This window comes from Cucumis sativus, chromosome 2 (genome assembly GCF_000004075.3).
Source record: "Cucumis sativus cultivar 9930 chromosome 2, Cucumber_9930_V3, whole genome shotgun sequence".
NCBI lineage: Eukaryota > Viridiplantae > Streptophyta > Magnoliopsida > Cucurbitales > Cucurbitaceae > Cucumis > Cucumis sativus.
This window is the reverse complement of record NC_026656.2, coordinates 842042-865613: the sequence shown is the minus strand read 5'-3', so window position 1 is coordinate 865613 and position 23572 is coordinate 842042. Positions and strand designations below refer to the sequence as shown.

Here is a 23572-nt window from a genome sequence, read left to right as displayed (position 1 = left end):
CTAAATATAAACCTATGAACTAAAATCAAATTTTAAAAACACAAAAATGAAAGAGAAATTGTTGTGAATAGAAAAAAAAAATTGAAACCATTTTCACATATAGCAAAAAAAAAAACTTAAACGGGATGCCCCAAGGAAAAATGATAAAGTATAATAGAACTAGTGTTGCTTCCTCTAGAGAAACACAAGGGTCAAAATTGAGAATGCAGAGGTAAATCTATGGGCTGTATTTCATTAAAACAGGGCATGATGATTGATTGAAACACACAAAGAGATTGCACAAATGTGGCTTAGAAATATCTTCACAGTCTATTATAAAGGGAACAAATCAGCATATTCCTCAGTCCAATGTGATGAATCGAAAAAAGGGAGAAAAAAAGGAAGGCTGAGATTGAGAAGATAGGTCTCAAAATCTCTTATCTATCTTTAAAAGGATTAAAAGAAGTAAACCATTGCTTCCAAGGAGCATCATTTTGTTGCTCAAACCATGACAAAAAAGCACTGTCCAACAAGCAGAACATATTAACATAGAGGAGTTGGTACCTCACTGGCACGTATCGGAAGTTCGCAACCTGAATGATCGGCCACACTGTACCCGACAAGATGAATGCGGGGAGGACGTCCCTCTTCAAGTCTTCTTTCACTTCAGCAACATCTTTACCATTGGCAAATCCCATATAACTGAAGAAGAAAACTAAATCGATTGGGCCAAAGATTAGACCATCCATTGCCAGTTTTGCCCCAACAAATTTGGCTGATTTTGGCTGTAGCTGAAGTTTTAGCCTTATAAATCTGTCCAAGCCTTCATACCTGTCAAAGGATCAAATGTCTTAGGAATCGGTGTACACACATAATGTAAGAGTAGAAAACAAGCATTTTACATCAATCATTCCAATGAAGAATAGTACTTTACATCCAAAGGAAAACTTTATATGACCTAATGTTAACGAATTGAGTGAATTATATTTAAACCATTTAATAAGTTGAGCCTAAGTAACATGTCCCAAATTTGAGGTTTCTAAACCTAAAGCCGACGGTTATATAAACTCAAACACAAGTTGCACAATTTAAGAATATCGTACCCCAAGCCTCATGGAACCAAAATTATCAAAAGCATCAATGAATATTGATATATACTAAGAAACTTAGATACATTATCCTTTAAAAACTTGAGCCGTCTGAGATAACACTATGTGTAATAAGTAATATTATTGATTCCTTCAACATAGTATGCAATAGTATGGTGTACTCAAAAGGGCTTAAGCAAACAAAAGATAAAAGGGGAACGATGTATGCATTCACAAAATATGATAATTGAAGATAACAGATATAGTAGAACCATGTTGTCTTTCTGAAAATATAGGGAGACATGAGTGGAAAGTAAAGATAACGCGACCACATATCAAATATCCACCCATATACTTGAAAATCAAAGTTCAGAATCAACGCAGCGATTCTTGAAGTAACAAAGATGATAGATATGGCAAGTTGAAAAGGAAAAGATAAAAGGAAACAAACCACATGTGGCCGACAGGTCCAACAAAACCGAAACCAAACATGCTTGTGATTCCAACACGTTTCCAGTTGATTTTGAACTCTTCTACAGCATCTGACTACAAAAAGGAATCAGTTCAGTTGCAATATAAGAGCACCATGTAGCAGCTACTTAAGGTAAAAACCAGAGACAGTTGAGGTGAAATAAAAGAGCAAAACTAAAATATGAAAATAGAACAAAAAATAGATGACTGCTTTAGTATCTATTGCGTAATCTCAGTCACAGATTTAAAAACTTGATTATAGATCTAGAGCTGCAAACGGCATCTCTATGGTCAGAAAAGGATTATATCCAGTTTACACTTACATGGAGCAGCGTTAAAAAAATTGATAGTCAAGATAATCACGCCAAACTTGAACTACGAGCAGGTAAGTGGTTAGCGAACTGACAAGAAGATTGACAATTAAGAAACTGTTATTTGATGGATGTTCAAGAATGAGGTTCAACCATTAGCAAGAGGCAGTAGGCCTCAAAGGGGCAAGAGAAGCAGAAGAACACAACGGTCAGCAGAAGGATATATAGATGAATTACAAAAGATCCCCATGAAACGGATAACAAAAGACCCCTACAATTGAAGAGGAGGGAAGAATAGATAAAGAGAAGAAAAAGGGGGAATATTTGCACCAAGAAACAACCAAATTAAATATATCATAAAAAAAGAAATCCGAGATAGGTGGTTCCTTATCTAGAGGGCTTTTCTCTCCTTCTTGAAGGGATGTTCCCCAAGAGTGAAATTCAGCATCTGCGGTAGTTCTAAGTAAAATTCTCTCAGACTACTCCTTACTTCAGAAGAAAAAAGATTGGATGAAATTTGAAACTAGCTTTTAAGAATAGTGATTTTTGGATAACTCTTGAAAGTGGTACTTCTAAGTAATTTAAGAATATCCAAATTTCTACCAAAAAATAATCTAACTAAACAATACAAAGAACGTGAAAATGCCTTTAATTAGCCCAATACACATTTCACTATTCCAAAACCTAAATCAAACTCAACTAAAGACTATAATACAGGAAGAATCTACATTGTACACATAAATATTACCTTTAAAAAAGTTGCCAAAAACTGAGAACAAATATCCTTCCTATACATTCAGACACAAAACGATATCCCGCACCCCAAGAAAATCAATTAATCAAGAGACTTCAAAAATTCACTGAAGGCAACAAAATACCATTGACCTGAATATGCAATCAAGAAACACATGAACAAAACCCTTTTCCTTTCCCTTATGATTCCTCGAAAGAAAATATCACATAAACAGTAATTTCTTGCCTCAACAGAAGCAGATTATCGGTTAGGACTAGCAAAAACAAGATAAATACATATTCCATGGCTCCAAACCGAAATTAACACAGAAACAAGACAAGAACAGAAAAAGAATCAAGTCAACAAGAAAACTCCGATCAATGAAAACAAAAACCCCTTAGCACAAATAAGGAGTCAAGAAAGAAAACCCAATAAAATTACTATAAAAGCGAAAAGGGAAATGAAGGGATTGATGCTCACAGAAGTTGGAAGATGGGTTTTAGTGGCGGAGTGAGTAATGTATTGAGCAGCAATGTCGCCAGTACCCCATAAAAAGCCGGAACTGATGACTTGGGTCTTGACAGGATGGAAGGTGAGACAGTTCTGATACCATTTCCAGAGCCTAAACATGGTGAAAGGGATTCAGAGAGAGGAAAATCTATAGGAAGAAGAAGTGGGTGCAGGGAAGAATAGGGGAGGAAAAGAGTAATGAAGATGAGAAACCCATAACTCCAAATTTCACTGCCTCTTTGACGGCATCGAGTTTTTTTATGACAATTCCTCACCCGCCTTTCTTTCTTCTTGTAATAAGCAAAGTTTTAAAATTTCATTTTAGTACCCACTTTTGAGTTTATTTCATTTTAGTCCCTTCAATTTTAAAATATATATATATATATATATAACTTATGTTAATTTTTTTTTGTACGAAACGACTGGAGGTGATGTAAGTCATATTCTATCGAATTTAAAGTTAGATGTTCGATTCTTTTATCGCATATATTTTAACCTTTGAAATGTTCATTTTAGTCCTTAACATTTTGCTATTGTGCTATTGGTCTTCTCACTCCTCTAATCCTTTGGTTTGAACAGGTTGTTGGAGTGGAGCTAACATGCAAGAGTATTTGTATTGGTGTGATACCAAGTCAAGGATGCTTCAATGTTGCTCACCTAAGGACAAATAGAATTACTTACCTACTGAAGTTGATGGTAAGTGACCATCTATAATGCTCGTCCCCTGACTCTTGTTAGGGACGTGGTCAATGTCGACAATGTCATAGTAGATGTAAGGTTGTATGATATTATTGTTGAGCTTTGCTAGACTATTTTCCTTTTGGTGAAACAAAACGATTACAAAATATTGACACGCAGATATATGTGGTTCACTAACAATGTGTTAGCTACATCTAATGGTAAAAGAAGAACAAATATTATACGACGCTACTAGGTCAAAGAGTTTATTTGTGCATTTCTCTAAACCCTAGGGTCAAAATCATAAATAAATACATATGCAAAATTACGAAAAATTAAAGAGCTTTCCCGAACTTTGTGAACAACGTTAAAATCAAAATGGTAGAATTGATGTCTATTCAAACGGCAGCCCATCCAACATTTTAACACTATTATCTTTTTCCTCTTATTCCCCTTACGCCATTAGTAGTTCAAATTGAAATCTAATGGTATCTTTCAAACTTGGAAGTTCTTCTATATTGGTTTAAGTTATTAAATCTTATTCGAATTGAATTGTTTTCTTTTTAGCATACAATTCCAATTCTAAACAAAATTTGTTCTTGTCCAATTTGAGTTACAAAATTCCATTTCGAACAATAATTTCAAAGTGTATTTTTCCTTTTCGTCCATTATACTTAACCTGTTGAATTTGTCTTTTTTACTCATCCAATGTTCTTGTTTAATTTTAGTTAAAATTTCAATTTTATACAATTCTTGGAACTACAATTGAAATTAAATATTTAAATAAAAAAGAATAGCTCCACTGCCACCAACCAAACATATCATGATGACATGGTTTTTTTAACGGGGGAGATCGAACCTCTCACCTACGGGATGAAACGTCACAACACAAAATAAACAAGAATTGATGTTAAATGAATATTTTTTTTTATGAATCTTTAACACGAACATGTACAAAACTATTTCATGAATCAATATAAATGAACTGATTTTAGTAAAGAAGAGTAAGCAATGACAAAGAAATCCAACTCTTCAGAAGTCCTCTCAAGACCATGTAATAAACTAAACTATATTGAACTATCAAAATGATAGACTCTCACAAGGTAACTCAGTTCACAAATCACACTGCCATGAAATTAACCACTGGGATGCAACAATATCGGCCTTGCACTTACACTTACCCAGATGATGGTTTGTCGCGTAGTCGGTTCGAATCCGAAGGTGAAGAAGAGGATATGCAGATGTTGCTGCTACTAATAACCTAATATCCCAATTCTTAACTTCTCTCAAGTCTACTTCTGTCTATGGTCATAATCTCGGAATTCATTGTTGAAAGTATCTGGGGCATTGACATTCCTCCGGAGACGACGATTTCTGCAATAAAATCGCAAAAATAATGACAGAATTATGACTGATCTCCAGTGAGAATATGGTTCATCACACACACACACACATATACACACACACAAAAATTCAGTTCTTTATTTCCCATCAACATTTCAGTTTTGAGAATATGAGGGAAACTTTCAGCATTTTCCATGTATCAATGAATTAATCCCAACTCTAACCTCGAGTACAATTCTTATCTAACCTATTTGTATTCTGTCACAAGAACTTGCTCAAACCACGCAATAGTGTTGAAATGTAATGTAACCGAGAATAGGAATACCAACTCTATGAAGCCCCGGAAATGACAGTTCAGTTCGGTTATATTGGACTTGACAGTAGCATATAGGGAAATTTATGCAAGCAAGAAAAAAGTGAAATGGAAGCCTCACCAATTCCTTCTCGAACTGATAAATTTGGTCTAATAACATCTTTGGTATGAACCAAGAAAACGTCGCCAATATAGAGATGGTTTGTTGGAACATAGACACAGCATAGCTCCTCCTCCCCAGAATAGCTCTGCCTCAAAAAAGAAGGGTCAGATAATCAAGTTTACTTAGGTGAGAGGAGTAAGCAAATGCATTTTCCAAAGTCTGAGCTGAGCACTACTGCTCAAGAACGCCCCCACCACAATTTTTTGTAGATTTAATCCATTAAAACCTCAAGCTAATAATTGTATCAATAAAATTTTCACACAATCAATTTAGACCCTTCACTAGGGGTCTGCTTTAAAACTGTGAATACATAATTTTCCAACATGTAAAAGACATTTTTAAATGCTGAGAATTAACACAAAATTAGAGAAAAAGTTGTAATCAAGTGTGTAATAGTTTTCAGAACAAAGGTCTAAAGTTTAAAATTCTAATTGATTTAATGAATAAATTGATATTTTCAAAAGAAGATATCAGATTTTGTTTGCTTTCAGTTTACCTGGAGAACTACGGACGAAGTGATGAAACCAAATGCATATTCGCCAATACGAGGATGTCTTATGATAGCTACTTCCTTGAAGGCCTGTGAGTTTTGGTCTGATTATAAAAATAAAACAATTAACTGACAGAAATCAAGCAACCAAATAAGGGTAACTACAAATAATCAATAACCACCTGATGATATTGCAGAACTAATTTGCTTAGAAGCATTGTAGATATGACGCACAAATGGCATCCTCTTGATAAACCACTCCCCAAGGCCCAGAACAGATGCTCCCAACCAAGAGGACATAAACACACCGACCAGGAAGATGAATGTAATGGAAGTTACAAATCCAAGACCTATTCAAGATGCAAGAACAAAAAACGACGGCCAACTTGAATTAGAAGAGACATACAATACATATGAGGCAAGTTGCAAGTAGATAATCAGAGTATTATGATCTGATATTCTTGAGAAATGAAAGACTCAGAAGGTAAACACCAAGAAAAGCAGTAAATTCCTGAGATTTATCTGGTACAAAAATTTCAGTATGGTTCTGAACATCTAAACATGTGTTTAGAATAATTGGGGGGGGGGGGGGGGGGGCATACTCCTTGAGTTGTGCTCTTAATCCATCCCAACTTGTCCCCAGGAAAACTGCAATCACCAAAAGACTAGCTCCAAGCCTCCAACAGGCAAAAAGGTTTTAAATTAAGCTTTCTAGGTAATCTGTAGGGGAACCTAAGACCTTGAAAAGGAAGTCTCAAAACATCTCAATCTCTTACCATCAAGGCTAGCTTATCCTTAAAGTACATCCAAGCATTTTGTTAAAAATTGTGGACGAAAGGAATTGCATCTCAAAAATATTAGTTGCTTGTTAAATATAAGAATATTTGCAAGAGTAATCAAGCCATCGTTGTAAATCAGAAAGCTAAGAGTCTTATTCAAGCACATGGCACCCTAACTGCATAGATTATCTGTATGCTGTGTTAGGATAAAGAAGGAAACTAGCAAGGGGAAATCCCAAACATGAAGTGACACCAACCACAAGTTAGTGTATTAAACATGTCAAATAAATACCATACACAGGAGAACAAAAGACGAAATAATTGCTTACCAAAGATATTAATTCCAAGATGTGCATAGATTGGAGAGAAGAATCCATCCACAAAACGAATAAACCACCATGTTATGTAGAATGTTATTGCTATAGGAAAAAGGATGACACTGCAGGAAGCATTTTATTTTAGAAAATTGAAGCATGAATGCAGAGATAAGCATCTTATCAAAACAAAAAAAATGCAGAAATAGGCAGTGAAAGTACAACACTAGACAAGACAGAAAAATTGGTGGAACTAGGCATGACTAGTTCGCCACCTTGCCATTGTCCAAAAAATAACTTCAATTATACAAGTTTAATTTCTAATTGGGAAAGAGAAAGAACTAGACTAGAAATGATCATTCATATCCGTGACTGTGACCGTTATCGAGAGCAAGAGTTAACAAGAATTTTGGACTAATGATTAGTAATGGAGAAAAAAATTCATTTTATGTATATAGTCAAAATTTAGTCATTAAGCACAAGCATTTATTGTTAGCCTTAGGAAAGATCCCTTAAAGAAGGAAGCTTAACCCTCAGGACATTAAGTGCATGTTTGACAGTAATTTTTCAATTGTCAAAGTCACTTTTTTCATTCTGAAAATCATACAAATCACACGTGTAATCCCTCAAAATTAAATAATATTAAATCTTACACTTCTAAATGTAATTTTTATACCATTAAAATTAACTTTGAAGGCTTAAAAACATGTTTCATTTTTTAAAATGACAAAAGTGATTTTAACCATTTCATAATCACTTCCAAGCATAACCTGACTTCAAAAGACAGATGTTACTTGAACGGCCAATTGAGAGAAATCAGAAAATTCCAGAAATGTAGAAACATGCTTCAGAACGTTACTTGAACAAATGGTTCATGGTCTCTTCACCGACCAATAAATTAAACTCTATGACGTTACAATTTTCCAAAACATGAAGATTTTCTCCCACGTTCAGCCTAGATACCCTACACCTTCAATTATTGCCAAACAGCATCAATACACTTGGACAACTGCTAAACCACTATTCTATAGCTGGTGACCACCAAAGGAAACACATAAACCAGCTAAATTTAATAATAATATGAAATTGTTTGGAGCATCAACCCATGGGCAATAGTAGAAAATTTAGTTAAGCGAAAGCCAAGGTAAAGTACATGAAAAGTAACTAAGATAAATTATGTGATATGAAGATGCTCGCCAATAGAGATCAGGTAGCGTGCAATCATAGTGCTATTGTTATGAGTTATGACAGAGGAATAAAACAATGCATTGACATGTGCATAAAACTGATCCAATGATATATAACAGACTGCTGCAATGTCTGTAAGACGAAGGATAATCCACTTCAATAGATATCAAGATACCAAACAAGCTAATATGACATGACATAAACTAAAGAGAAAGAAGAGCTCACCATCCAGTCATGAACTTCTTAGAGGCCCAGCTTCTAACAACCTTGGAAAATGTCTAAAACCAGTATTGAACAGACTGGTCAGGCAGATAATAAGAAAGAAAAATGCATAGCCACGAAAAAAACATAAAACCTAATAAATTCAAATTGCCCCAGTGAATATTCTAATCAAGAAGAACATACTGAAATTTAATATTGATTTGAAATATTCAATTGCTGCTAGGAATTGAAACAAAACCAACATCAATCAATTTCGTCAAACGAAGTTCTAGGGCAAAGATAATTCATCCATTTTCTGAACGAATTGATCAAGAATTAGTAAGACGAGGCAAGTTGTGTTAAAAGTACCCATATGCTTTGCTCTGACACAAAGAAACCCATAGCAAATTTACCGAGCGCTAAACTAAAAACGTTGTCGGCGAATCTAACAACCAGTTAAAAATGAAGCATGGACAGCCTAAATTATACCTCTCTGCCAGAATGATGAGACGAGGAGGAAGACGACGAAGGTTTAGCAGATGCCTCATCAATAGCGGACTCCGCAACGGGAATAAGAAGCTCTCGATCTCGTTCTCTGCTCGCCATGGCAATAGCCGATTTCTCATCACCCATGACGACCACACTAACAGAGCAACACCCTTTTGTCTATTCTTTCAGAAGGAAAAAAAAAAAAACCCTAACCCTAATTCCCTCCAAAAAGCGGTAAGAACAGTGTCAAAATCGGAGAATAAGCTGAAGAAAAGCAATTTTCCAGAGAAGAAAGAACTATTCGAGATCTTCCTCCACAATATTTGTAGCTTAATCTTGTAGCTTTTTGAGATTCCAAACTTGAAATTCTGGAAGTAATGAATTTTGTGGAAGATTGAAAAGCTGAAGTGGGAAGTGGGAAGTGGGATTGAAGAATTGAATCAAATTGAAATGAATAGTGGAAACTCATGGAGGAAAGTATGAATTGGCATTGTTGGATTGGTAATTCGGTCAGTTGTTTGATCTTTGAGGACAGAATTCTGCTGTCAATAAGTAGTTTGTGAGCTGTCAATAATCTTCTCTCCTTTTGGGTTCTTTTTCCTTTGAAACTATCGATATTTATTGTTATTGCACAATTCCATTTTGCAAACAAATGTTTACACTTTTTTTGTTTTTAAAATTACAAAAATAACATCAACAACAAAGCAAAACAAAGTTTGTCCCATTCGGCAAGTCGTATCAACCAACTAAGAAAGCCTTCCCACCATTGCTTTAGAATGTCATTAGTTATTGCAACTTCACGATAGATTTATCAACGTTTTAAAGTCAATAATGCTGCAATGTTGAAAATCACTGTAGCCACTAATTTAACACTTGTTAGGTTTTCTGTCTCCCTGTTTAACATACGAATAACGATAGTGTAATCGACATTCGTGGTGAATGAAAAAAGACTAAGAGAGGGAATGCCTTAGTCCTTCTTCGATTGGACGTGAACCTATAGGTAAGAAGACGAGTCTAACTCACAAACTATCAAGAGTGTCTAATTCGAAATTACATACGATTTATCAATTAGTTTAAAATATATTTTCTAACCAATGAAATATGTGTACTTTGATTAGAAGGCTCGTTAGTTTGAATATAGTTAGTTGCATATTAAAAATTAAAACTTTTCATCCATTAAAATCTCACGTTTTAACTAATACAACACTAAAATTAATTTTATTTAAGAAAAAAAAGGTGTTAAAATCCAATCATATTCTTAAATAAAAGCAATATTTTAAAACAACTAATCAAATACTAGACTCAACTTAATCTCCTACCTAACGTTTTTACATCCGAATTGGATGCTACAAATTCGATGGAGGGATTGAATGAATGGATTAGCAAGTATTTAGGCTGCATCACCACGTTTGCTAAAGCAACTAAAAGTGAGTTAATCTCTATCTTCAAGAAAAATGTATATCTTAATTACACGTATTTTAGCTACTTAATAAGTTAAAACAATTAGGATGTAAATATCATCTAAAATGTTCAACACATTTGGTGCACAATTGTCATTTTATGACAAAATGCCAACGAGTCTAAATTTTTAGTGAACATTAAAGACTTTCTTGACATGTCAAACGATCTAGTATAGTTTTCTATTGTTGTGACCTTGACTTTAGGTAGGCCAATGTGTTTTTTTTTGACGATATATTATATCACTTATAAAAATAATAATAAAAAAAAATGAGGTGATACAAATACGATGACAATTAATGCAAATAATAGAGAGTGAATGGTTTGAATTTCAAGGTGGATTCATGATTTGAAAATGGCTATAGATGTGTTAAACAATCGTCGATCATTTTTTTTTTTTTTTGGATCATTTAAACTATTAGCCGACCAAGATACAGACCACCATTTAAACTCAATTTTAAACATGGACGTTAGTTTCTCGTTTGTTATCTAAATATGTCAAATAAAATTAAGCCTATTTTTAAAAACTTAAACGTATGTTCTAATAAGGCAAAAAAAACTTACAAGAAAATGAATATAATCTAAATTTTTGTACCCAAACAAATCTAAAAATAAAAGAAAGAAAAATTACAAAAGGTTAAATAAATATATTAATATTCAAAAGAAAAATAATTGTACAAGAAATGAATAAGCAAATCTTCAATCTTAATTTTGATATAATTAATTATTGAAGGAAGGATTTTTTTAATATATTAAACATAAATGATTAAATTACACAAAAATATTTGCAAATAAACAAAATTTAAAATATACTAAAGAAAATTTAAAAAATATTTTAAGCCTATATTTAAATTTTATTATACAATTTGATATAATAATATCTCAATTGGAAAAGAAAAAGTGAGAAGTTGAAGAAGAAGAACAAACAAAGCTCATGCAAAAACCTCATGAATCAATCCAACTAATATTCTCTCCTCCAGATCTTCCACAACTTCCTCTACTTCTTTCATCGATTCTCGAACCGGCCACCGGCAGCTTAAACCAAATATTCCGTTTGTTGCTTCATTGATTTTTCTGTAATTCCTCAAAGATTCCACGCCGTCACAGGCATTCGCCGGCAATTCCTCCGGCGAAACCCATAATCTCGAACTCCCTATATTTGATGTAAGTTAAACAACTGATTAATCTTCAAGAATTGTTTGGTTAGTTGAAATGAAACTGATGAATGTATGTTTATGGTTTGCAAAGTTGATGCAGAATGTTCGTTACCATTCGCATTCAGATGGTTGAGCTCATTCGTGTGACTGTCAGGCGGTGAATTGATCGAAATCGGAGTTCTCGGGGTAGATACAGGTTTGGTAACTGATATTTCATGGTCTATGTACTTCGAGCTTTCTGGTTTGCGGCATGAGTGAATGAGAGAACTCTGGCTTTCGCTACAGTGATCTGTAATGTGGAAAAAGAAAAATGAATTCATGAGCATCTTGATCTTAACGACGAAAGCATGCTTAAAGTAAATTTATGTCTCGACACTGAGAATAGGCAGAAAAACAGCAGCTGATTAAAATTAATTAGATAGAACTGAAGGACATTTGTCACTCTTGATTTAGAATTGAAGCCCCAATTGCACGTTTTTATCTTAAAATGGAGATGAAGATATTTCACTTTTTACAACATCACTATATGTTGTTTCACTCCTCTTCATCAAGGAAGACTTTATTCCTTCTATTATTAGCAAAAATAATAAATGTTGCTAGTTGTATGAATTATTGGAATTTATTTGTGGTAACATGGGACTAAAATGTTACCATATGATGTTTATTTCTTTTTTTTTTTCAAAGGTATACCGACATTCTATCCATAATACCACTGAGTTTTCTCCATCCCAATAGCTACTCTTTACACTTACTTATTTCTATAGCTATTGATGCTTATGGATCAATTTGAAATCAGAAACTTTTCATATCTTAAATGCTTTACATTTGTATAAAATAAAATATTTTGAGATTTTTGTGCAGATCTTAGTTTGACTTGCAATAGTGAGCATGGCCAACAACCAGGTTCTGCTCTAGCTGTTCTAGTTTTATTAGTTAGGAGATTTACCACATGTTTGATATCGGGAGCTACCGCCTTTTTTCTTCATATCTAATAAGGATGCTGGAGAATATGTTTGATCAGGCTTCTTAAGACTGTTTTTGCCTCCAAAGTTAATTGCCTGCAGAAAGAAAATGTCACAAGTTTTAATTCTCTCCACATGCTAAAATTCTGTTCCTCATCTCCAATCAAATTTTCGGAGCTTCTAACTAATCAGTTTTTGCATTCACTCCTCAATAATCTTCTTCCCAAACAATAACAGGATAAATAAGATGGCATGTGATAGCATGGGAATATGAGAAATGAAATGTTTTTGGACTTACTGGTGACTTCTCTACCAAAACCTCGTTGATGACCTTTTCTGCAATTGCTTGATTCATGCTGAATGGACTGCACTCGTGGGCAGTGTCTGATGTAGGAGTAGAGTCATGAGGGATAGGTTCCTCTATGACATTTCGTTTGCGTTGAAGTTTGCTAAGGGATCCCTGTACTTCATCCTGAAATTTTGGCGCAATCTTAGCTTTCACAAGTAGATTTTTTCTAGCCACATTATCTTTCTGTGAATCAAAACCTTTCTTATCAGTTGCTTCTTTCTTCTGGAAATTTTGATCGAGTAGAATGTGTGAAATCCTTTTTTTGGGCTTGATAACGTTGATACATTCTTTTGGTTTCCAATCATCTTCTTTTGGGTTCTGAGCTACTTTTCTATGATAAATCCTTGAGATTGCAGTCTCTTCAGCCCCAATTGACCCAAACACTTTTTTGGAACATAAAGCTTCTACTTTATTGTCATCCTTTTGCTGATCATACTTTTCTTTCATCTTCAGTTTCATGAACTTTTTCTTGTTCAATGCTTCTTCTTCCTCGAATACTTGTGCTTGACGTTCTTCCCATTCAACCTGTGAAACACGCACAGGTTTTAAAAGTACAATTGGCTGGGCAGCATGGGTTGGCTCTTCTCTTGACCGGCTGTAGCTGGAATAATTGAAATAGTCATTCACTTCATTTGCAGGATGTTTAAGAATGCCTTTGGATTGCTGGGTGTTAAGATTTGACTCTGAAGTTTTCTGAGATATCTTGTGTATAGCAGACTTTGGTTTCTTTGTCTCTGCCACCTTCATGCTAAATTCGGGCCTCTGACGATCTGAAATTTTCTCATCAAGAAACCGTTTGTGTAGATTTTCATACATTTGGCTTGATTGAGGTTCTAGTCCCATTAGCTTGGCAATCAGATTTTTGCCATTACCCTTCTTTGCTGGATTTGTAGCAGTGTTGTACATCATTGAAGATTGGCTAGAGCTTGTGGATGCGAAATCTGAAGCTGAGCTTTCCATACTACTTTCAGGAAAGGTGATTCTTTCAGCTACGTTTGTTGAATTCGGGAAGATGAGTTGTCTTGCAAGGCGATCTCGAATCATCTTCTTTAGTTCCTCAGCACCATCTCCATAAGAATAATCGGCTGAAAGCTGGGGTTTATGAAATTCATTTCGGTTGAAGCCTGTTCTCTCCATGCCCATATTCCCATTTGTTTTCCTTTCCGTCCGTTCATTTTTCTTCATCTCAGTCATATACCTCGAAGCTTCCTGCAATTTCCCTAGAATGACCAAGGACTGCTGCAAATCAAGAGCTCCTTCAAACAAATCTCTTGCAATTTGGTCAGATTGTGTATCATATTTCATCCCATTAGACCATAAATCAATTGTCCGATTCAGCTTCTGAGCTCCTCTGGACACTTCCATGAGTTGAGATGAGGATGAACTACTGAATTCATCTCTTACTTCTTTGATTGCTGTTCTCTCTCTTCCTAACCTACAATCCGAAAATTCATACAAGTTCTTACTAGCTCTCCGGTTTTTGTTACGTTTCTCCATTTTTGATGGAGCTTTCTTTTTTCTGACGGTGCTCTTATCAACTATGCCTTTAGGATCGTTACAGGTCAGAAATGATTTGTAAATTCTTGAGCTTAGACTGTCCTGAGACATATCTTAATGATTGAGATCTCATATACGTACATTGGCAAAGCAGAGTCAGATGCTAACACTGCTGATATTCCACAAACCATTTCCAATAATTCCTACATAACCCTGCATGGTTTTGGATATCATACAATAATTTCAAGCTCTAAGATAGTTTTGACCTGTTTGGCTCTGTACAAAGGAGAAATCCAAAAGGAAACATAAGTATGGAACCAAAATAAATAAGGGAAGAACAAACTGAAAAGGAGAAGGTAATTGTAGACATAAAAAGAAGGCTAACAAAACCAATAAACAAAAACTGTCCAACGACGACGATGTCACACAAGACGATACCTGCAATGGAAATGAGAAGATACAAAACAGAGCGTCGAATGAGACGAAGCCAATCGAACCAGTTGATGGCTTTGACTTATTGACAAAGAAGGAAGAGTGAACTTTGGTGCTTCTTTTTCTCTTAGTTTCTTTTCGAAGATTCAATAAAACCAAACAGATTCTTAGAGAAACCTAAAACTTTCATTAACGGCTGCTCTTGATTTTGGTTCTAGCCATTTTCAAGAGTAATGTTGAAGCAAAGCCTGTTATCAGCAAAAAGCAAAAAAAAAAAAAAGCTTAAAGCTTCAAAGAAGGAAAATTGCCATGAACTCAAGTTGGTTGAAATATATTCATTACATTACTGTTTCTTACAAATATGTCTTAGAATGTTTGGGCCATTTGTAGGCAACAACTATTTTAGAAACTCAAAATAGAAAATTAATAATTTCATGGCTTTCTATCCTCATACCAGCAATGTGTAAGGGGAAAATAAATAAAAATTACAAATCAAGAATAAAATTCCTCCCAATTAATGATTCATGTGGATATTGAATAAAGGGAATCATTGCCTCTCTAATCTATGATATTAGAATTGGTTTTTAGAGAAATTAGAGAGATAGCATTAAATCTTATGCATGGGAAAATCTTGTTATGTTGAGCTATTTTTGTCACCTGAGATTAATCTAGATTTTTTTCTAATGGGCATCTCTATCTTTCACTAAAAAGTGTAATAAAAAGTCCTAGTTTAACATAAATTCAAATTCATCTAAATGCTAATTAGGGCAATCTTAACATTATTCACTAATCAAATTTCTGTTTATTTCTCCATTTGGTATGGTTTCTATTTCTTGTTCATTTTATGAGGGAGCTAATGCCCTTTGTTTTTCCTTTTTCATAAGATTGGTGGAATATTAAGAATTGAATTATTTCATTCAAAGTTTATTTAAACTATAAACTTCATATAAATGGTTGATTTCATGAATTTGCCTTTAATTAGTTTTTGAAAATGATGATTTATTAGGTATAATTAATTGAAAGAGCTCCATGGTTAAATGCATTCACATGATTCTTGCAAGCTAAGGCATAGCACTGTTTTTTCTTTTTAATATTTACTTTTGCTGCCTCTCATAAATGCATTCAAATTTTCACCGCTTCATTTCTTTTTGCCATTTAGATGACATTCAATTTCAAGTCAGAAATTTCTTATAATTTTTAGTTTAAATTATCCTTAGGTATGATTGTGGAGTAGTCACCAAAATGTATGATTGTTTGAAATGGTGATATTAAATTCATCGATATTTTTCAACGTTGACATAAGAAAATCGAGAAACAGAAAAATAATAAATAAAGTATCACAATTCACATTCCATTTTATGGACGATATTTTTGTAAAATTAGAATTCACACACTTCTCAGTCTTTAAATTATCATTTACCTTTTGGCTTTTCATGTTAGATTAATTCATGGTTGGTCGATAGAGAAGTTACCATGGCCAAGTTTTAATCGAGACAGTTAAGAGTGTGTGAATGTAGTTCACTTCTGAAAAGTTTGATAACCATTCCAAAAGTAATTAGAATGAATACTTTTTTTAGTTTCAAATCAAACTTCGAACTTAGAGTACACGTTCCACCACATAAAAAATATATAAAATAAGTTGTTTATAAGTACCAACCAAAATTAGCATAGTTTAATAGTGATAGTCTACACGAGCTCGTTTATTTAAAAAGAGCGTTTTGGGGCGTTAAGTTAGTTATTATATTTTATTATAGCTAAACACTGTAAGGAATGTAAGGAATAAATTATTGATGAATACAAAATAGTCATAACACCGACTAATAAACATCCTAACAAAAAGAATTTGAAACAGCAGTCCAATGTAGTTAATCCAACTATCACAACTGAGGCCATTTTTTTGCAATGGTAATCCTGATTTGGGCCTAATATCTTTTGGTCCATCTTTCATCCAGGCTTGAATGTTCAAACATGGGCTTCACACTTAGGCCAGTTCTTGTTGGGCCTTTCACCTCAGGCTTGGGTCTAGAAATTTGGGCTTCGCCAACTTGGACCTAAGGACTAAATCTGTTGACGTTGAAGGGCATTTTTGGAATTTGGGCAATGTATTTTAAAGAACTGTTTGGAAATGTTTTCAAACACGTGCAAATATTTTAGATCAAAATTTAGTGAAATGGTCGTTGGTAGCGAAAAAGTCAAACTACTTACAAACACATAACAAAAATAATTAAATGGTCAATTGAGATCGATATTTTTTAAAATGTCACTAGATGAAATATATTTAAGCAATTCTCGTTTCCATTGCACTCTCACGAATACTCTATTTCTTAAATTAAAAAAGTGGTCAATTAATTAAATATAAAATATGATCAATTTTTAAAGATCGAATAGTTAGCGCGGGTCGACGTTAAAAAAAGAAATAATTAAATATAATGGACACATGGCATGTGGTCTTTGGTGTTACTTTTTCACACATAGACGTGCAAATTAGTGGAACTCCACCTATGCCTTTTTTTTTTTTTTTTGTCTCCAATTTCAACCTCTACCTTTCTAGAAATATATGTTTAGTATATAGTAATAAATGGGAAAAATAATACTTTATCTTCATCTTCAACATTTAATATAATTAAAATTATGTTCCTCAAACAAAAACAATCTCTCAATTTATATATTATTTATGATGGGTACCATTTTCTATTCCTTCAATTGTTAGTCAAATTCTAAAATAAACATAAATTTTAATTTTAAAATATTTACACTTGGAAGAAAAGTAGAGTAGAATGAACTTTTTCCTTTTACAAGTTCTTTTTATATGAAAGGTTAATGATTTGTTTATTATTATTATTATTAAAATATAAAACCCTTTTTCTTATTTATTTATTTTTAGATTGGCATATTCTATGAAAAAATAGATAACATAAAACAAATATATTTATGGGTTGAAATAGTTTTTATAAGCCTAATTATAAAAACCAAAAGGATAATTGTTTTAAATTTCGAGGGAGGTAGAAAATATTTTCAAATACAACAAAATATATTGATATACTACTATCATCAATCACTACTTATCATTGATATATATATAATAAAAAAAATTATTTTGCATTTGTTTAACTCTTAATTTTCAATTTTTAAAAACATGAAGTCGGGCAATGACCTATTAGACACAAACTAACAAACTTCAATATTTATTGTGTAAAAAAGTGAAAGTTTAAGAATTTACATTTTAAAGTTCAGAATTAGAAAACCAATAAGATATTTCTAAAATAGGAAGGGGCCAAATTAGACACGAACCGAGACTAACCTCTAATTTGACATTATTTTTACCAAACCATAACCGAATATTATTCTCAAAACCATACAATAACTATATTATAAGTTTAGTTATTCTCTAGACTAAACATAACCAAATAAACTAAATGGAAACAATCTTCTTTTAGTTACCTAACCAAAAAACATATGTTTGCAAAATTCTCAAAAATCCCCTAAATATTCCTAATTAATACTTTAATAAAAAAAACCCTAATTAATTTCTCCAAACAATGCATGCAGCTATTTGACATTTTAATCTGTGAGATTTAAACATATTTTAAATTGAAAGTCAATCCCAAGATTCATAACTTAATTTTGATTAAAGAAATGGCTTAATCTTATTGGGAATGGACATGTCCAGCTTGGTTATTATTCTGTCCCTCCACTGCAGCCAAGAACAGTCTGTTTTAGACTTTGAAAAATCTCTCAAGATTTGATTGGTTGTAGCCAATGAAGTTGCGGAAATGTTAGAAACGTCGAGCACAAGAAGTTTTATAGTCTTTGAGGCAAATTTAACCTTTTTTCCTTCTTTATTCCATCGTAAACATATAATTTGCTGAAATAGTAAAAGTCGAGAGAAGTGAGAACTATGCTTCTCGTTGGACCCTATTGTGAACCCGCAACTAAAAGAAATCCAATCTCATGACTTACTAACTCTATAAACAATATTCTAAAAAAAAAAAAATTATATTCTAACATGAAGTTAACTCAACTGACATTTATTATAAGTATTTGTGGACCGAGAAGTCATGAGTTTAATTCTATAGCCCTAAAATTAAAAAGAAGAACTTCTCACGTGAGTCCCACAACTAAAATAATTCTATAGACTAAATAACAAAATCCATATCTCGAAACGTCGAGACTTATATCTAAAAAGAGTAATATTTATTATAAGTTTTTTAATATTACTAATGGATGTCTTTTTTCCCTTATGAATTATATTAATATTACATTCATGAACGGAGAAACAATATAAATCACTTGTGAACATATAAGAAAAATATAACTAAGATTAGTTTAATACAATATTTTAATCAATTACCCTAAAACGAACGATTTGGATGCCATTTGTATTTTTAGAACATTACGTTATAAATAAGAGACATAGAATCAAACCTAAAGCTAAATGAAAAGAAATATTTATGCCTAACCATTCAACTTACCGATTAACTTTAAATAACTTCTAACTTTTTTACGGATAGAAATCAACCGTCGAGGAAGTTTCCAAGTAAAACACACGAACAAAAAAAAGTAGCCACTTAAAAGAAAAACTTGCAAGCAAAGAAGTTTATTAGTTACATTTACTTTTTTAGAAAGAAAAAGAAAACCAAATCCTAAAATCACTTTTAAGAGAGAGAGAGAGAAAAGGTGGTAGTTGTGCTTGAATGTCTCTCCCTAGTTTGTTGGCAGCTTTAATCTCTCAACCATTAAATTAAAAGAAAAACTTAACAAAATTTAGCAGCCTTTATTTCTATCCACTTTTTTCTACTAAACTCTTCATTATTTGTTTCATAGACATGCACCCCACAATCTATTCTACCAAATAACAGATACTAAAGAAGAAAAAAGACAAACCCCACTATTTTTCTCTTCTCTCTTCACAAATCCAAAAGGCCAAAACACAAAAAAGCCTCCTAAATCAGAAGAAAAAGGAAAACCCCATTTCTTGTTTGCTCAATTACATTACAAATTTTTTGTTGTTGTTGAAGAAAAGATTTGGATTGTCAAAATGGTTAGAGCTTTGATTCAGCAGCCAAGTGTTCAGCAGTCAAGATCATTTCAATTGAAAAGAGTGGTGGAACTTCCTGGAAGACAAGCTCATAGTTTGATTTTGGAGAGTGGACAAGAAGGTTCAAGAGATTCTTCTGAACCCCAAAAAATTGGATGGGCTTTGGGTGACACTAAAGGTCCTGTTTCTTGTCTCGATGCACATGGTGGTATTAGAGCAAGAGGTCTTCGATGTCAACCTAATTCAGGTAAAATCGTGTTGTTTTTACCTCTTTAACTTGTTGAGTTACTCTAAACTTTCGATTTCATCAACATGCGAAGAAAAAAAAGACACCAGAACTTAGTTTTTATTGAAATTTGTGAGTTTTGACAAAGTTATTTCAAGGTTAGTTTGTGCATATTGAATTGGGAAAGTGGTTATTGGGGTTTAAATCGACGTAATTGAAAATTTACGGTGAAAAATTGATAATGGGATGAAAAACAAAAAATTTCCATGTCCTATTACCATTTTGGTCACCCATATGGAACTTCATCCTATATGGTTTTGTTTGGTTTCAGATTTGGATTTGATGAAAGCAAAATTTGCAAAACTGCTTTTGGGTGAGGATATGTCAGGAGGTGGAAAGGGTGTTTCTTCTGCTCTGGCTTTGTCCAATGCCATAACAAACCTAGCAGGTGTCCTATTTGACCTCCTTGTACTTATAATCTTTCCTCTTAGATCATTCATATTTAAAATCTTTACTGTTCGAGCATCTGATCTCTTGGTTGAGAATATATGTTGTAACTAGTTGAGCTAGAATCTAATATGAGAAAATATTGCAGCGTCTACTTTTGGAGAGCAAAAGCTTGAGGCTCTATCTCCGGGGAAGAAAGCAAGATGGAGAAGAGAAATAGAATGGTTTTTATCCGTAACCGATCACATTGTTGAGTTTGTCCCTTCAAAACAAACGTCAAAGGATGGAATAGATATGGAGGTCCTCCCTCTCTCTCTAAACCCCTCTTTTTGTTGAGTTCAACACATCTGACCTCTCGGTCAAGAGGGACCGCTTTGTGTTCTAAAGAATTGCTTGTTTTCCCTCTTATAGATCATGGTGACTTTACAAAGGAAAGATTTGCTCATGAACATTCCAGCACTTAGAAAACTTGATGCCATGTTACTTGTAAGTACATCTCCAATTTTCAGTTCTATCATCCTAATCCTTTCATTTGGATTCTCACTTAAAATATCATCGACAGAGTTACCTGGATCAATTTGGGAAACTACACGAGTTTTGGTATGTATCAAGAGATGATGAATCCGCTAAAGATGATACACAACGAAACGGAGACAAATGGTGGCTACCAGCAGTAAAGGTACCTCCAAGCGGGCTATCGGATGTTACTCGAAAATGGCTGTTGTTTCAGAAGGAATCTGTGAACCAAATTTTAAAAGCAGCCATGGCTATAAATGCTCAAGTGTTGACAGAAATGGAAGTGCCTGAGAGCTACATTGAGTCTCTCCCTAAGGTAAGAGAAAAACTTGTGATTTGAGAAGTACGAACACTTTAGCTTGGTCAACGTCACCATGTCCAATGTGTACACTTGTGAACACACTAGCTAGATGTGTCAAACAAGTAAACACAGGTCCAACATTTTTTAATCAGATATTGAATACTAGTTCAAGCATTGCTATAGATGCTAAATTTTGCGAGAGAAGTACATCAAATTCGTCTTTAAGTAGGTAAATCTGCCATATTTTTAGAGACTAAAGGATGTGATAGTGTCCTATTTTTTCAGAAAATGACATTTCACAGTGTTTACGTCTTGTCATTTTTCTGTCTTGTATTTGTATCTGTGGTTCTTAGCTTATGATGATTGGTTCCATGAAATTTGAAACTTGAGCTGAATTTTGAACGTCTTCTTGTAGAATGGAAAAACGAGCTTGGGTGATTCAATCTACAGGAGCATAACAGATGATTATTTCAATCCAGAGCAATTCCTAAAGTCAATGGACTTATCAACAGAACACAAAGTGATTGATCTTAAGAACAGGATTGAGGCTTCAATTGTTATATGGAAGAGGAAAATGCATCACAAGGATGGAAAGTCTTCATGGGGTTCAGCAGTGAGCTTTGAGAAAAGAGAGATTTTCGAAGAGAGAGTTGAAACCATCTTGTTCTTAATTAAACAAAAATTTCCAGGGATTTCTCAATCTGCTCTTGATGTATCCAAAATCCAACATAGCAAGGTAAAAAACCCAACACTTTGATAAACTTTTCTTCGGCTAAATTGCAAAAATACTCTTAAACTGTGTTATGTGCTCTTCCTTTCAAAACTACCCATAGATTTAGAAATTCGTAAGAATGTCGAATGGAAGTCAATAATAAGAACGGTATGGTGACATTCACATTCCTGGTCACTGCTACACCGTTTCTTTTTCCTCCAACATCCTATTGGATTTCAAGGGGTGGTTTTGAAAACTTTTATGAAAGAATAGGGAAATAACTCTTTGTACCTTAGAATGTTGAATGGATCTTGGGACCTAGAATTGGTGCGGCGACGTTCACGTTCCAGTCACTCCTACACCGTTTCAAGTCCTAACTTTCATCCAAACGTCCTATTGGATTTCTTCTCTAAGGGTAGTTTTGAAAACTTCTAGGAAAGAATTAGCCTTGTTTTTGCTCAAATGTTGAAACATCAGCAATCCATTAATCTTAATATTTGCTTTGTTGTTCACAGGATGTAGGACAGGCAATCCTAGAAAGCTATTCAAGGGTAATAGAAAGCTTGGCATTCAGCATCATGTCAAGGATTGAGGATGTACTTTATGCAGATACCGTTGCTCGAGAGTCATTGATCGAGGAATCATTGGAGAATCTTTCTATGAATACAGAGAAACGGCTGAGTTCAAGTGATTCCCACTCTTCAAAAACACTTTCAGATTTCATGGGTTGGGAAGTTGAGAACGACAGTTCTTATATAAGATCATTAGCCATTAAAGAAAGTTACTGTAAAGGAGAAGAAGACATAAATATGAACAAACCTGCTACTGTTGCAACACCAAAAAGATTGTCTTATTTAGAGAAGCTTGAGAGTTTAGCTTTAAGAAGTCCAACAGCTCGCCACTAATGGAAAAAGTAGAAAGTAAAAAAGGAGGTAAAAAAGGATGTGTAGAGGAAGGTAATAGTGTGAAGTTTTGGAAGTTCATCCAATGTAAAAATTCAGACCCATATAGGATTTTATTAACCTATTCTTTTGTCTGGTTTCCTTCCTTCCTTTTTGCAAAGGAAAGAGAAGTTATTTTTTTTTAACCTAGGGGTTTGAATCATTTGCAATGTAAATTCTTTATAGTTGTATTAACATGAAGCTAATCTAACATCTTCATATTATTTATTTATCTATTTCTTTTCTAGTGAGTACATTTTGAAGTTTATTTGTTTACAATTTTGTCTCTAAAAATGTTCAAATTCTCATAAAATTTCAAAATCCAAAATGCAAGTTTATATGTACAATTTTTTGTTTTCAAATGTTAACTTGAGCTTTGAATTTTTTTTAAGATAACAAAAGAAAAACTCATAGGTGAAAAAAAACGCTAACAAGCTCAATTTTCAAAAGAAAAAACTAGGACCTCATTTGATTTTTAAAAAGAA

At 33.5% G+C, this 23572-nt stretch overlaps 4 protein-coding genes and 1 long non-coding RNA gene across 7 annotated transcripts; 2 read left to right on the top strand and 3 right to left on the bottom strand.

Annotated features, from left to right (window-relative positions):
* Nucleotides 1-204: 204 nt before the first annotated feature.
* On the bottom strand, nucleotides 205-3375 carry LOC101208626 (protein Mpv17). The gene is made up of 3 exons (XM_004139295.3): nucleotides 3063-3375; nucleotides 1519-1613; nucleotides 205-810 (listed from the first exon to the last, which is right to left on the bottom strand). The coding sequence occupies exons 1-3, from the start codon at nucleotides 3210-3212 to the stop codon at nucleotides 417-419; spliced, it is 639 nt and encodes a 212-aa protein (XP_004139343.1). The 5' UTR covers nucleotides 3213-3375; the 3' UTR covers nucleotides 205-416.
* Nucleotides 3376-4674: 1299 nt separating this feature from the next.
* On the bottom strand, nucleotides 4675-9661 carry LOC101208869 (protein CONTINUOUS VASCULAR RING 1). 2 transcript variants are annotated; one of them, XM_031881415.1, is made up of 7 exons: nucleotides 9052-9661; nucleotides 8587-8639; nucleotides 7189-7298; nucleotides 6263-6430; nucleotides 6087-6170; nucleotides 5549-5675; nucleotides 4675-5144 (listed from the first exon to the last, which is right to left on the bottom strand). In XM_031881415.1, exons 1-6 carry the CDS (start codon nucleotides 9193-9195, stop codon nucleotides 5578-5580), a joined length of 657 nt encoding a protein of 218 aa, XP_031737275.1. In that variant the 5' UTR covers nucleotides 9196-9661; the 3' UTR covers nucleotides 4675-5144; nucleotides 5549-5577. The 2 variants fall into 2 exon arrangements, with proteins under 2 accessions (XP_031737275.1, XP_004139344.1); XM_004139296.3 differs by having other exon boundaries at nucleotides 6087-6184; nucleotides 9052-9655.
* A 1664-nt stretch (nucleotides 9662-11325) lies between these two features.
* LOC105434538 lies at nucleotides 11326-15284 on the bottom strand. The gene is made up of 5 exons (XM_011650354.2): nucleotides 14913-15284; nucleotides 12927-14750; nucleotides 12613-12724; nucleotides 11779-11955; nucleotides 11326-11662 (listed from the first exon to the last, which is right to left on the bottom strand). Exons 2-5 carry the CDS (start codon nucleotides 14583-14585, stop codon nucleotides 11442-11444), a joined length of 2169 nt encoding a protein of 722 aa, XP_011648656.1. The 5' UTR covers nucleotides 14586-14750; nucleotides 14913-15284; the 3' UTR covers nucleotides 11326-11441.
* On the top strand, nucleotides 11559-12392 carry LOC116401974. The gene is made up of 2 exons (XR_004214303.1): nucleotides 11559-11673; nucleotides 11758-12392. It is a non-coding gene; the product is annotated as an uncharacterized LOC116401974 (long non-coding RNA).
* A 4442-nt stretch (nucleotides 15285-19726) lies between the features above and the next one.
* Nucleotides 19727-23341, top strand: LOC101211743 (rho guanine nucleotide exchange factor 8). Of its 2 annotated transcripts, XM_011650352.2 has the most exons (7): nucleotides 19727-20191; nucleotides 20502-20618; nucleotides 20766-20917; nucleotides 21029-21103; nucleotides 21180-21449; nucleotides 21850-22170; nucleotides 22662-23341. In XM_011650352.2, the coding sequence occupies exons 1-7, from the start codon at nucleotides 19945-19947 to the stop codon at nucleotides 23049-23051; spliced, it is 1572 nt and encodes a 523-aa protein (XP_011648654.1). In that variant the 5' UTR covers nucleotides 19727-19944; the 3' UTR covers nucleotides 23052-23341. The 2 variants fall into 2 exon arrangements, with proteins under 2 accessions (XP_011648654.1, XP_031736425.1); XM_031880565.1 differs by lacking the exon at nucleotides 20502-20618.
* Nucleotides 23342-23572: the final 231 nt, after the last annotated feature.

Bases quoted from the DNA above. Each gene is read 5' to 3' on its own strand.
- LOC101208626 (XM_004139295.3), bottom strand. From the start codon at position 3,212: ATGTTTAGGCTCTGGAAATGGTATCAGAACTGTCTCACCTTCCATCCT. The intron at 1,614-3,062 runs GTGAGCATCAAT...TCCTTTTTGTAG, and splicing joins AAACCCATCTTCCAACTTCT to TCAGATGCTGTAGAAGAGTT. The intron at 811-1,518 runs GTTTGTTTCCTT...ATCCTTTGACAG, and splicing joins GGACCTGTCGGCCACATGTG to GTATGAAGGCTTGGACAGAT.
- LOC101208869 (XM_004139296.3), bottom strand. From the start codon at position 9,195: ATGGGTGATGAGAAATCGGCTATTGCCATGGCGAGCAGAGAACGAGAT. The intron at 8,640-9,051 runs GTATAATTTAGG...TACTGGTTTTAG, and splicing joins CTCATCATTCTGGCAGAGAG to ACATTTTCCAAGGTTGTTAG. The intron at 6,431-7,188 runs GTAAGCAATTAT...CATCTTGAATAG, and splicing joins TCTTGGAATTAATATCTTTG to GTCTTGGATTTGTAACTTCC.
- LOC105434538 (XM_011650354.2), bottom strand. From the start codon at position 14,585: ATGTCTCAGGACAGTCTAAGCTCAAGAATTTACAAATCATTTCTGACC. The intron at 12,725-12,926 runs GTAAGTCCAAAA...TTCTTTCTGCAG, and splicing joins TTTTGGTAGAGAAGTCACCA to GCAATTAACTTTGGAGGCAA. The intron at 11,663-11,778 runs GTAACGAACATT...CATCAAATATAG, and splicing joins CAACCATCTGAATGCGAATG to GGAGTTCGAGATTATGGGTT.
- LOC101211743 (XM_011650352.2), top strand. From the start codon at position 19,945: ATGGTTAGAGCTTTGATTCAGCAGCCAAGTGTTCAGCAGTCAAGATCA. The intron at 20,192-20,501 runs GTAAAATCGTGT...GTTTGGTTTCAG, and splicing joins TCGATGTCAACCTAATTCAG to ATTTGGATTTGATGAAAGCA. The intron at 20,918-21,028 runs GTCCTCCCTCTC...TCCCTCTTATAG, and splicing joins AGGATGGAATAGATATGGAG to ATCATGGTGACTTTACAAAG.